Raw genomic sequence first — 14,029 nt, 5'->3', positions numbered from 1 at the left:
ACATGAACCTAGAAGCTGTTACAAATAGCAGTGGCCAGTTGGTTCTGAGTTACGGCTTATTCACCCATGTTTCTGGTTTCCTTCCAGCTGCCCTGAAGCTCTGGTGTAAACATAATCAGTTTCTACCACAAGCTATCATTGTGTATCGGGATGGAGTTGGGGATGGTCAGCTTCAAGCACTGATGGATCATGAAGTCCCACAGATTGAGTCCTCCTTAAGATCTGTGTACCCTAAAGACTCTGGGTATATAAATTGTAAAGTGCAGATTTTGTAAACTCTACATTTCAGTCTCTGAAAGGAATATCACAGTTATGATCTGTGAATTAAGAGAGAGAACATGGCACAGAGGGCATCAGTTGCTGGATGGGGAATTCATTCTTTGACTTTCTGGTCCACACCCAAGTCAGAGGACAGAGCAGAACTAAAACGTTCCTGATTGTGTTCTCCCCCATGGAACCGCCTAAGAACCTGTTCCTTTTTTTCTAATCTCCCTGCAAGCCTTGATGTAGGAGGGCTTGTTAAGGTCAGGTACTTATTAAAATCCATAAACACAGCCTGGTGATGGTTTGTGTTTAGGCAACTTCTTTATTCTGGAGTTTTGTAGGTCCTGGGGCTGGGGAATGCCTCTCCTCTGCCTCCTCTGCTTGTCACTGGGGCCTGGTTCCCACCACAGATAGGAGCAGCCCCAACCTTGTGAGGAAGTTCCTCCCCCTAAGATGTGAGTGGCTGTAAATAGAAACCTCTCTTACTGCTTAGGTCAAGCTCATGGAGCTAGGACAGTAAAGTTGGTGTGTGGGGGGACTATACCTTCCACAGATTCTTCTGAAGGAATCCTGTGTGTGTGGTGCTTCAAGTAGTTTGCGTGATCCTAAATAAAGCTGACTTTATTTGAAAAACAAACTTGAATTTTGGGGAATGACAGGTTTCATGGACTAACCTCCTGAATCAGTTTGGATTAGGCCCGTTAAAAAAAAAAAACAACAACAAATTTCAGATGGATGGAAGATAGCAGAGTAGAGGTCCTCATGTCAGCTGGTCCCCCAAAATTAGCTACATAACTATCAAGCCATCCTGAACACCAATGAAATCAAGCCGAGTTGTAAGCAAGAATGGCTGAGTCTACAAATAGAAAAGTGAAAAAATGAAGTGGAGTGTGGAGAAGTAAAACGGAAAGGGATATATCAGAGGATAATGGGTGGGGTGGGGGAGGGAGCACGTGTAAGCCAACTTTAGGAAAGTGAAAGTTCAAATCTGGGCCCTTCAAAGTGTGCTCCTCTAGAGATGTCCCTGCCTGAAAGGGACTCATTGGTGAAAGGGTGCAGAACCACAGGTCAGTGCAGGGTGGCCGGGTCTCAATATTCCTGGAGGCCAGAAAGCATCCAGGTGCCTGAGCCAGCAGAGTTCCCAAGTACTGGTTCAGGGAAATGGCTTCAGATGAGCAAGCCTGCGAGAATGTTCAGTTTGTGGTGCCATCAACCACGATCTCCCGCCGGGCCAGGTGACCCCCGTCCACGTTGGGTCCATACAAGGGCCTGGAACACAGCCTGCACCTTCCTCTGGGAGAGGCAGAGTGGGTCAGCATTGGCCCGGTTGAACGTTCTCCTTGTGGGGGGCCAGCAACCACAGAAAGGGACACACCTCCCGTTCCTCCAGGAAGAGGGGGGGAGGGCAAGAGCGGCAAAGACTGCCTGAGGAAACCTAAACATTGCACATTTCCACGTCCCCCCAGGTCCCCTAGGGGAGAAATGGAGTAGGCAGGCACCATCGGAGTCTGCAGATTGGTCAATCACCACATCGCTCATCTCTGGGGCTGGAGATCGGGGTGTGGTCTTTTTGCCTCTCACCCCCCCAAAAAGACATGAAAGGTTTCAGGGAACAAAACCCTCACAGAGCAAACAGCCTGGCCCCCTGACAAGGTCGGTGCAACACCACCCAGGCACACACACCTGAGAATCTGTGCAGCAGGCCCTTCCTGGGAGGATCAGCTGGAAGGACAGGTGACCAGCACATTTCCTGACCAAACAGAAGTGGAACCTCCAGCACTGGGGAACATAGCACAGCAACTCAAGGTTTTCCTTGTATGATTCGGTTTTCTTTCAAGATACAGTCATCCTCTATTTTTTCCTTTATTCTCATCTCACCTAGTTTCTTGTTTTATCAAGTCTTCTTTTTGGAATCTTTTCTTTTTTAACTTTTATATTTTATTTATTTATTTATATATTTATTTATTTATTTATTTATTTATTTATTTTAACTTTTATATTTTAATGATGTATTTTATTAAAAAGATTTTATTTATTTATTTATTCATGAGAGACAGAGAGAGAGGAAGAGACACAGGCAGAGGGAGAAGCGGGCTCCATGCAGGGAGCCCAACATGGGACTCGATTCCGGGTCTCCAAGATCAGGCCCTGGGCCAAAGGCAGGCACCAAACCGCTGAGCCACCCAGGCGCCCCTAATGACATATTTTAATATTACTTGAGAAACGGACAGAGCAAAGGGGCAGACATTTCTCGAAAGAGGACCTACACGTGGCCAAAAGGCACGGGAAAGAATGCTCCACAACACCTGTGAACAGGAAAATACAATTCAAAAGCACAATGAGGTACCACGTTACACTGGTGAGAATGGCTAAATTTAACAACTAACGTTAGCAAGGATGTGGAGAAAGGGAGAAAGGGGAACCTTCCGGCCCTGCTGATGGGAAGGAAACTGGAGCAGCCACTCTGGAAAACAGTGCGAGGGTCCTCAGGCAGCTTAAAATAGAGTTTATGATACAAACTCTACTTATCTAACACTTTGTGATACAAAGTGTCTCCTCTCAAATACCACCCTTGTCTCCCCAGATGCACCCCTGTCTACAGAGCAGAAGTTGGTTGCTGTGCAGCTGCATTCACTTTGAAAGCACTATGAGGATACACGTTGCCATGGTGACGGGAAACACCTCTGCCTTTCTTCCCACCTATCACTCTTTGAGCTGAGTGAGTGAGGAGTGAGGAGGTGATCAGCTCTCTACCTGGCGTTGTGACAATGGGCAATCTCAATTCTTTACACTGCGATGGTATGTTCCTAAAGATCTGAATGCTCTTTGCTACCAACTGGATGGTTAACTCTTTCTCTGACTATATTTCTCATTGTTTAGAGTTTCCTCTCCCCAAATTGTCATGCAGAGTTATATGTACGCGTTTTCGTTTGTTCTATTGCTCCATTTCTGTTTTTCGTTATTCTGCCAATCTAACTGCCTTGAATATTGTGCCTCCGTTTTGAAAAAATGTCTTACTCCCTATTATATCCTGCAGCCCTCATTTGTCATCACGAAGGACCTCACAGGGGGAAATATGGCCACGTCTATTTTCAGGTTTTGTTAGTGTCCAAAATTACATATTCAAAGTATTCATTTCAGAAATTAAGTGTGAATCCAGTTGATATGGAGGATACTTGTCATTGTTTATCAATGCTTTACAATGTCTTCCTTGCGTTTTTTCCCAAAATGGGGATCGAGTTCCGTATTTGCAGGGGCACGTTGCTACCTTCATCTGAATGGTTGCCCAAAAGTCAGCCTGTGAATGAGTGTCTCTGATTCCATTTATGCCCCAAACACACATTTCCTGTTACCCTTTGGGCATTTTCCAAAATTACACTTTATAGAGAGATCAATTTTATGCTATCCCTCATCCCATTCCTCCCCTCTTAAGGTGTAAGCATGGTGAATATATAATATTATTCTCAGGTATGCAACAAATAGCCAGTCTTTCTACTTGCGTGGATAATTGGTTAATAAACTAATGACTGAGAGATAACCATGTAAACACTTATTAGTCATTCTCAAAGAAAAATAGGTGATGCACACACTTGAGTAGAGAAAGTAAATTTTACAGATGTGGAGAATGGGAAGCATTTGCACCTAGGAATGTCGCTTGAAAACAGAGACTTCATTAGAGTTGTTTTCATATAACGTCTTACTCAGTTCTCCTAAACTGCCCTCCAGAACTCTGTCCAAAAGCTAAGCTGTGGTTTATCCGAGGACATGCCAAGGTCACCAGGCACTGTTTTGAGGCACGTATATTAGTGTGAGGAATAATTAATGCACAGTGACCTTGTCTCACACGTTTTAAAACACAAGAGTTGATACTAGTGACTCTACTTTCCTGCACACTACTATGCATCACATTTGATGTGCTGATCATGACTCAGGAATTGGAACGTCATGCAGGATAGTCAGGATAGATCAAGAGTCCCAAGAGTATATTCGGGGAGGAAGCAAATAGCTTTTTTTTTTTTTTTCTCAAGGCCTCTAATTCTGTGAATACTAAATGGTGTTAAGGTAAAATACTTGTATTTAGGCAAAGCCAGTTTGCGTTACAAGGCAATGGTCTGGGAAGTCAGATTCCCAGGGTTCAATCCAGCTCTGGAACTTGGGAAATGTGAGATGTCAGACAGGATATTTAGCTTCTACTTAACCTTCCTGATCACTATCCATACCTTTGTTCATTCAATGCTCATCAAACACATATGTGATGTTTTGTTGACACTCCCTCCTCCTCAGGTGGGGAAACAGAGACACAGTGATGAAGTTCATGAACTCTGAATTAAGGAGCCAGGATATGAATCCAAGCTTAGAGTCCCAAAACTCATATTCTAATTAGTGAACTAAACTGAAATGATGACTCAGGCATGGAGTCATTGGTTACTGTGCATCTGTATGTCAGAAAGGACCTGTGCAAAGGGAAATCTCAGCACTGTCTACCATTATGAGGTCACCTCCATGCTTACATAGCCCAGGGAAGCTCTTGAGCCGTGGTGGTACAGATCCTGCCATAGTCACTAGTAGGAAAAGGACATAGGAGGCTGGTCAATTCCAAGTCATAGTTCTGGTCAGTTAAAGCATGATTATGGTCAGCTTAAAGCTATGATAGTGGTAGGTGCAAAGCCATGGTTGTGGTCGGTTTGCAGATTCTGAGGGTTTGGAGGCACCATTAGATAACCTGGTCAAAGTCTGTCAGTGCTGAGCACGTGACCTCGATCCGCTGAGAATCGAGGAGTTTCTTTCATGGTATATGATGGCATTGTCTGTATGATGAGTGCTAGTAATGGTGAAATGAGAGCCTACCCCTGGGACAATGAAGATCAGACTCAAGGGCCAGGTTATGGTTAGCTTGGTATCCATTCCCTGCTCATTGCTATTTGCTTGTACAGCTGAGATACAGAGCTGACCAGTGCCCGACCATCAGTGTCATGGCATGGTCTGACCTCAGGCCATGGCACACATAAAATACAATAAGAATTGGAAGCAGAGTGGAGACTGCCCGGCTGGCTCATTAGTGGAGAATGCGACTCTTGATCTAGAGTCATGTGTCTAGTCTATGTTGAGCATGCAGCCGTCTTAAGGAAAAAAAAATGATGACACACGTGTGGTAGTTTGTCTAATAACACATTCACCCTGAGGCCTAAAACATGCTTGAATGTCATGAATTCACATTAACTGTTCAACATGTTTGGTCAGTTGAAGAGAAGCTACTTCTTGGCAGAGCCCTCATGGGACAGTATGTTTGGAAAATCCTGGGTTGTGAGTCCGCTTGGGAGAAGTCCACTGGTCACTGAGGGCAAGTCCACTGGTGCCCAGGAAGGCTTTATGGGAACCAGATGGCAGTGTGAGCGCTGGGGGAAGATAACCACAGTTGGGCTTCCCGTTGCCATTTCCAAGAGCTTGACTTGGGGGCAACTGCTTTGTGTTTTGGGTGAGGGATTGAAACCGGGAGGTGGATGGCTGCGTTAGGATGTGAACTTTACTCTTGGCTCAGGCAGTCCCCCTTGTTGTGGAATGTCTTGCACAGGGAACTTAGGGCAGGAGGATTTGAGAAAGAGACAGCCCTTGGTTCAGGGGTTCAGAGCATGATCTCCGGGACCCTAGGCAGATCTCAAGTGTTCAGGGACCTCTCTCCCCAGGGAACCAACTCATGTCCTGTCTCAGACCCCTTCCTCATCAGTATTGTAATTTTTGGCAAGTCGTCAACACTATTCACTGTGTTCTCAATGACTATGTTGTTCTGTTTTGCATATTGTCTCATCAAAAGAAAGGTATGTCCCCACACAGTGTCTGCTAGCGAATTTCTTGTTGTTCTTTGACAGTAAGGGCATTTGATATCCTCTAATCTCTTCCTGATTTCAAGCATATAATACGGCGTTGCTTATGACAGGCCCTTGGTTGCAGATAGAATTCCAGAACACATTGAATTTGTATCATTGAAGCTTTGTATCCGATCAGCAACATTTCCCCCTTTGTACCTCCTTCTAGCTCCTATTCTCTTTCCTGATGCTGTGTGTTGACTGTGCCAGGTGCACATATAAGTGCCATCATGCAGTATTTAATTTACATGGCCATGCATGTCATCACAATTCTTGAGGTTTCCTTCCTCTTAACTTGCGATAATATTTCATTGTAGAGATAGACTAATCTTTTTATCCTTTTGTTCATCAATGGACATGAAGTTGTTTCTTTTTTTTGGGTGTGCTGAAAGGTGCTGAAAACACTGTGCAGAATCTCTGCGAAATTCAGCTTTCAATATTTTCTGAACTACTTGCCAAAACTCAGATTGCAAGAATATACGTCAGACCTTTTTAAATATTTGGAGGGGTGAGACTCCACATTGTGTTTCATTGACAATTTATCAGTTTATATTCTCAGGAACCTTAAGCATATGGCAACTCCAAAGCCTTTCTGCATTGCATGCTCACTCAGGTTTCTCTGCAAGGCAAATCACCAGTAATAAGATCAAAGTTTGACCTCTGATAAGGTTATCACTCATTTTCAATGCTCTTCTAACAACTGCACCAGTTCACATTCCCACCTACAGTGCAACAGGGTTCCCCTTTGTCCGCATCCTCTCCAACATTTGTGGTTTCCTGTCTTGTGACTTTTCCCCATTATCACTGGTGTGCGGTGGTATCTAATTGTGGTTTGGATCTGTAGTTCTCTGATGGCCAGCGATGCGGGGCATCTTCTCATGTGCTTGTTGGCCGAGTCTCTGTCTTCCTCTGTGAAATTTCTGTGGGTGTCTTTTCCCGGTTTCATGATCAGATTGTATGTTTCTTTGCTCTTGAGTTGAGTATGTTCTTTATAGACCTTGGATAAGAGCGCGCTATCTGAGCGGTCGTTTGCAAATATCTTCTCCCGTTCTGTAGGTTGTCTTTTACTTTTGTGGACTGTTTCTTTTGCTATGCAGAAGCTTTCGATCTGGGTGAAGTCCCAATAATTCCTTGTTGCTTTTGTTTCTCTAGCCTTGGCGGACGTATCTTGCGAGATGTTGCTGTGGCCAAGTTGAAAAAGGGTGTTGCCTCTCGTCGCCTCTCGGATTTGGATGGATTCTTGTCTCACATTTAGATCTTTCATCCTTTTTGAGTTTATCTTTGTGTGTGATGTCAGAGAATGGCCTGGGATCCTTCTTCTGCATGTGGATGTCCAATATTCCCAGCACCATTTATTGAAGAGACTGTTTTTTTTCCAGGGGGAGTCTTTCCTGCTTTCCCGAATATTAGTTGACCATAAAGTTGAGGGTCCACTTCTGGATTCGCTATTTGGTTCCATTGATCTATGGGTCTGTTTTTGTGCCACAACCACACTGTCTTGATGGCCACGGCTTTGTAGAGCAACCAAAAATCTGGCATTGTGATGCCCCCAGCTATGAACTTCATTTTGAAAAGTCCCCTGTCTCTTTGGGGTCTTTTCCGGTTCCACACTAGAATCTTAAGATGGTTTGTTCCAACTCTCTGAAGAAAGTCCATGGTATTTTGATAGGGATTGCGTGAAATGTGTAAATTGCCCTGGGTAGCATGGACATTTTCACAATATTAATTCTTCCTCTCCATGAGCATGGAACATTTTTCCTTCTCTTTATGCCTTCCTCGATTTCCTTCAGGAACGTTCTGTGTTGTTTAGGGTACAGATCCTTTACGTCTTTGGATAGGTTTATTCCTGGGTAGCTTATGCTTTTGGGTGCAGTTGTAAATGGGATTGACTCCTTAATTTTCGAGGCTCTTCTAACAACAACCTGTCAGTCAACAGCTCTTTCTATGTCCATTTATTTCCCAGGATCTGCTGTGGAAACCACAGGAACAGAACCTAGCACACAATCTGGAGACCTCCGCCCTCAACAACAGCTGAAAATATACACCCTCTACCGAAGCAGGGAACTGGACTCCCAAACAGAGATCCCAGAGGGTAACATGAAAATTGATTCATTAAATAATAGCCTCAAGAAATCTTGTCCTAGGGGCACCTGGGTGTTTCTGTCAGCTAAGTCTCTGCCACCGGGGTTTCAGCTCTGGTCATGACATCAAGGTCATCAGATTCACCCATATTCAGCATGGAGGCTGCTTCATATTCTCTCTTCCTTTCCCTCTGCCCCTCTCCTCTTTACACTTGCTCTTTTGCTCTCTCCACACACGCAAAACAGAATCATTATTCAGTTTTGCTCGGGGTGCCATCGTAGAGACAGACCTCCTAAGCCGTATTCTTTATGTTTCATGTGTCCACATCTTAACTTGAAAGGTCAGTCATTAGTTTGTGGCCAAAATTGTGAAATCGCATTGAGAACCCTAATTTGGTCCGGTTTCATGGGAGGGGTTGTGAGCTAACATTTGGACATACTAGTCCGTGTTAAGTTTTAGCAAAATGTTTTCTGTTTTTACATTTTTTTATTGGAGTTCAATTTGCCAGCTTATAGCATAACACTCAGTGGTCATCCCGCCAAGTGCCCCCATCAGTGCCCATCACCCGGTCGCCCCAACTACCCACCCACCTCCGCTTCCACTACCCCTTGTTCAGTTCCCAGAGATCGGTGTGTCTCCTGTTTTGTCACCCTCACTGATATATTCCCTCATTTCGCCATTCCCTTTATTGCCTTTCACTAGTTTTTATATTCCCCAAATGAATGAGACCATATCAAGTTTGTCCTTTTCCGATGGACTTATTTCACTCAGCATAAGTGCCTCCAGGTGCGTCCGCGTCGGAGCAAATGGTGGGTATTTGTCGTTTCTCACGGCTGAGTAATATTCCATTGTAGCCGTGGACCACATCGTCTTTATCCATTCATCTCTCGAAGGACTCCGAGACTCCTTCCACAGTTTGGCTATTGTGGACATTGCTGCCATAAACATCGGGGTGCAGGTGTCCCCGCGTTTCACCACATCTGCAGCTTTGGGGTGAATCCCCAGCAGTACAATTGCTGGGCCAGAGGGAAGATCTGTTCTTAACTCTTTGGGGAACCTCCACACAGTTTTCCGGAGTGGCTGCACCAGTTCACATTCCCACCTACAGTGCAAGAGGGTTCCCCCTTGTCCGCGTCCTCTCCAACATTTGTTGTTTCCTGTCTTGTGACTTCCCCATTCCCACTGGTGTGAGGTGGTATCACATGGGGGTTTGGATCTGTAGTTTCCTGATGGCCAGCGATGCGGGCCATGTTCTCATGTGCTTGTTGGCCGTGTCTCTGTCTTCCCCTGTGAGATTTCTGTTCGGGTCTTCTGCCCGTTTCACGATCGGATTGTTTGTTTCTCTGCTCTTGAGTTGAGTATGTTCTTTAGAGATCTTGGACACCAGCCCTTTGAGCGGTCGTTCGCAAGTATCTTCTCCCGTTCTGTAGGTTGTCTTTTACTTTTGTGGACTGTTTCTTTTGCTGCGCAGGAGCTTTCGATCTGGCTGAAGTCCCAATAATTCCTTGTTGCTTTTGTTTCTCTTGCCTTGGCGGACGTATCTTGCGAGATGTTGCTGTGGCCAAGTTGAAAAACGGTGTTGCCTCTGTTCACCTCTCGGATTTGGATGGATTCTTGTCTCACATTTAGATCTTTCATCCTTTTTGAGTTTATCTTTGTGTGTGGTGTCAGAGAATGGTCTAGCTTCCTTCTTCTGCATGTGGATGTCCAGTGTTCCCAGCACCCTTTATTGAAGAGACTGTCTTTATCCAGGGATAGTCTTTCCTGCTTTCTCGAATATTAGTTGACCATAAAGTTGAGGGTCCACTTCTGGATTCGCTATTCGGTTCCATTGAGCTATGGGTCTGTTTTTGTGCCACTACCACTCTGTCTTGATGGCCACGGCTTTGTAGTACAACCTGAAATCGGGCCTTGTGATGCCCCCAGCTGTAGCCTTCTTTTTGAATAGTCCCCTGGCTCTTTGGGGTCTTTTCCGGTTCCACACTAGAATCTTAAGATGGTTTGTTCCAAATCTCTGAAGAAAGTCCCCGGTATTTTGGGGTTTTCTGGGGTTTTTTTTTTTGTTTTTGTTTTTGTTTTTTTAATTTTAATTTATTTATGATAGTCACAGAGAGAGAGAGAGGCAGAGACACAGGCAGAGGGAGAAGCAGGCTCCATGCACCGGAAGCCTGACGTGGGATTCGATCCCGGGTCTCCAGGATAACGCCCTGGGCCAAAGGCAGGCGCCAAACCGCTGCGCCACCCAGGGATCCCTCCCCGGTATTTTGATAGGGATTGCGTGAAATGTGTAAATTGCCCTGGGTAGCATGGACATTTTCACAATATTAATTCTTCCTCTCCATGAGCATGGAACCTTTTTCCTTCTCTTTATGCCTTCCTCGATTTCTTTCAAGAACGTTCTGTGTTGTTTAGGGTACAGATCCTTTACGTCTTTGGATAGGTTTATTCCTGGGTAGCTTATGCTTTTGGGTGCAGTTGTAAATGGGATTGACTCCTTAATTTTCGAGGCTCTTCTAACAACAACCTGTCAGTCAACAGCTCTTTCTATGTCCATTTATTTCCCAGGAGCTGCTGTGATAACAACCGAACCTGAATATAGCAGACAACCTGGGTACATCTGCCCAGGAGCACGGCGAAAGCTCTTTGCAATCCGCCGAAACAGAAGAGTTCAGCCAACAGACGACAGGCCGGAGGGTAACATGAAAATTGATTCATTAAATAATAGCCTCAAGAAATCTTGTCCTAGGGGCACCTGGGTGTTTCTGTCAGCTAAGTCTCTGCCTCCTGGGTTTCAGCTCCGGTCATGACCTCAAGGTTATCAGATTCACCCATATTCAGCATGGAGCCTGCTTCGTATTCTCTCTTCCTTTCCCTCTGCCCCTCTCCTCCTTACACTTGCTCTTTTGCTCTCTCCACACACGCAAAACAGAATCATTATTCAGTTTTGCTCGGGGTGCCATCGTAGAGACAGACCTCCTAAGCCGTATTCTTTATGTTTCATGTGTCCACATCTTAACTTGAAAGGTCAGTCATTAGTTTGTGGCCAAAATTGTGAAATCGCATTGAGAACTCTAATTTGGTCAGATTTCATGGGAGGGGTTGTGAGGTAACATTTGGACATACTAGTCCGTGTTAAGTATTAGCAAAATGTTTTCTGTTTTTACATTTTTTTATTGGAGCTCAAATTGCCAGCATATAGCATAACACCCAGTGCTCATCCCGCCAAGTGCGCCCATCAGTGCCCATCACCCAGTCGCCCCAACCGCCCGCCCACCTCTCCTTCCACTACCCCTTGTTCACTTCCCAGAGTTCGGTGTGTCTCCTGTTTTGTCACCCTCACTGATATTTTCCTTCATTTTCCCCATTCCCTTTATTGCCTTTCACTAGTTTTTATATTCCCCAAATGAATGAGACCATATCAAGTTTGTCCTTTTCCGATGGACTTATTTCACTCAGCATAAGTCCCTCCAGGTGCATCCACGTCGGAGCTAATGGTGGGTATTTGTCGTTTCTCACGGCTGAGTAATATTCCATTGTAGCCGTGGACCACATCTTCTTTATCCATTCATCTCTCGATGGACCCCGAGGCACCTTCCACAGTTTGGCTATTGTGGACATTGCTGCCATAAACTTCGGGGTGCAGGTGTCCCCGCATTTCACCGCATCTTCAGCTTTGGGGTGAATCCCCAGCAGTGCCATTGCTGGGCTGGAGGGAAGATCTGTTCTTAACTCTTTGAGGAACCTCCACACAGTTTTCCGGAGTGGCTGCACCTGTTCACATTCCCACCTACAGTGCAAGAGGGTTCCCCCTTGTCCGCGTCCTCTCCAACATTTGTTGTTTCCTGTCTCGTGACTTTTCCCCATTCCCGCCGGTGTGAAGTGGTATCTCATGGGGATTTGGATCTGTAGTTTCCTGATGGCCAGTGATGCGGGCCATGTTCTCATGTGCTTGTTGGCCGTGTCTCTGTCTTCCCCTGTGGGATTTCTGTTCGGGTCTTCTGCCCGTTTCATGATCAGATTGTTTGTTTCTCTGCTCTTGAGTTGAGTATGTTCTTTAGAGATCTTGGACACCAGCCCTTTGACTGAGCGGTCGTTTGCAAGTATCTTCTCCCGTTCTGTAGGTTGTCTTTTACTTTTGTGGACTGTTTCTTTTGCTGCGCAGGAGCTTTCGATCTGGCTGAAGTCCCAATAATTCCTCGTTGCTTTTGTTTCTCTTGCCTTGGCGGACGTATCTTGCGAGATGTTGCTGTGGCCAAGTTGAAAAACGGTGTTGCCTCTGTTCGCCTCTCGGATTTGGATGGATTCTTGTCTCACATTTAGATCGTTCATGCTTTTTGAGTTTTTCCCTGTGTGTCGTGTCAGAGAATGGTCTAGCTTCCTTCTTCTGCATGTGGATGTCCAGTGTTCCCAGCACCCTTTATGGAAGACACTGTCTTTATCCAGGGATAGTCTTTCCAGCTTTCGCGAATATTAGTTGACCATAAAGTTGAGGGTCCACTTCTGGATGCGCTACTCGGTTCCATTGATCTATGGGTCTGTGTTTGTGCTACTACCACACTGTCTCGATGGCCACGGCTTTGTAGTACAACCTGGAATCGGGCCTCGTGATGCCCCCAGCTGTGGCCTTCGTTTTGAATAGTCCCCTGGCTCTTTGGGGTCTTTTCCGGTTCCACACTAGAATCTTAAGATGGTTTGTTCCAACTCTCTGAAGAAAGTCCCCGGTATTTTGTTAGGGATTGCGTGAAATGTGTAAATTGCCCTGGGTAGCATGGACATTTTCACAATATTAATTCTTCCTCTCCATGAGCATGGAACCTTTTTCCTTCTCTTGATGCCTTCCTCGATTTCTTTCAGGAACGTTCTGTGGTGTTTAGGGTACAGATCCTTTACCTCTTTGGTTAGGTTTATTCCCGGGTAGCTTATGCTTTTGGGTGCAGTTGTAAATGGGATTGACTCCTTAATTTTCGAGGCTCTTCTAACAACAACCTGTCAGTCAACAGCTCTTTCTATGTCCATTTATTTCCCAGGAGCTGCTGTGATAACAACCGAACCTGAATATAGCAGACAACCTGGGTACATCTGCCCAGGAGCACGGCGAAAGCTCTTTGCAATCCGCCGAAACAGAAGAGTTCAGCCAACAGACGACAGGCCGGAGGGTAACATGAAAATTGATTCATTAAATAATAGCCTCAAGAAATCTTGTCCTAGGGGCACCTGGGTGTTTCTGTCAGCTAAGTCTCTGCCTCCTGGGTTTCAGCTCCGGTCATGACCTCAAGGTTATCAGATTCACCCATATTCAGCATGGAGCCTGCTTCGTATTCTCTCTTCCTTTCCCTCTGCCCCTCTCCTCCTTACACTTGCTCTTTTGCTCTCTCCACACACGCAAAACAGAATCATTATTCAGTTTTGCTCGGGGTGCCATCGTAGAGACAGACCTCCTAAGCCGTATTCTTTATGTTTCATGTGTCCACATCTTAACTTGAAAGGTCAGTCATTAGTTTGTGGCCAAAATTGTGAAATCGCATTGAGAACTCTAATTTGGTCAGATTTCATGGGAGGGGTTGTGAGGTAACATTTGGACATACTAGTCCGTGTTAAGTATTAGCAAAATGTTTTCTGTTTTTACATTTTTTTATTGGAGCTCAAATTGCCAGCATATAGCATAACACCCAGTGCTCATCCCGCCAAGTGCGCCCATCAGTGCCCATCACCCAGTCGCCCCAACCGCCCGCCCACCTCTCCTTCCACTACCCCTTGTTCACTTCCCAGAGTTCGGTGTGTCTCCTGTTTTGTCACCCTCACTGATATTTTCCTTCATT

At 45.4% G+C, this 14,029-nt stretch overlaps 1 protein-coding gene across 7 annotated transcripts in view; it reads left to right on the top strand.

Annotated features, from left to right (window-relative positions):
• The window catches only part of LOC140597384 (piwi-like protein 1), a 28,133-nt gene extending 17,209 nt beyond the window's left edge, over positions 1-10,924 (top strand). For 3 of the 7 annotated variants that reach the window (XM_072745647.1, XM_072745649.1, XM_072745650.1), the window contains 3 exons: positions 2,849-3,063; positions 8,092-8,220; positions 10,776-10,924. In XM_072745647.1, the coding sequence (XP_072601748.1) occupies positions 2,849-2,904 (56 nt within the window). In that variant the 3' untranslated portion in view covers positions 2,905-3,063; positions 8,092-8,220; positions 10,776-10,924. Of the gene's footprint in view, positions 1-87; positions 1,898-2,848; positions 3,064-8,091; positions 8,221-10,775 lie in introns of those variants that run through there. The other 4 variants (XM_072745648.1, XM_072745645.1, XM_072745646.1 and 1 more) reach the window with 3 other exon arrangements.
• Positions 10,925-14,029: the final 3,105 nt, after the last annotated feature.

The sequence above is a fragment of the Vulpes vulpes genome, unplaced genomic scaffold (assembly GCF_048418805.1).
Source record: "Vulpes vulpes isolate BD-2025 unplaced genomic scaffold, VulVul3 u000000698, whole genome shotgun sequence".
NCBI lineage: Eukaryota > Metazoa > Chordata > Mammalia > Carnivora > Canidae > Vulpes > Vulpes vulpes.
This window is presented reverse-complemented; position numbering and strand designations above follow the sequence as displayed.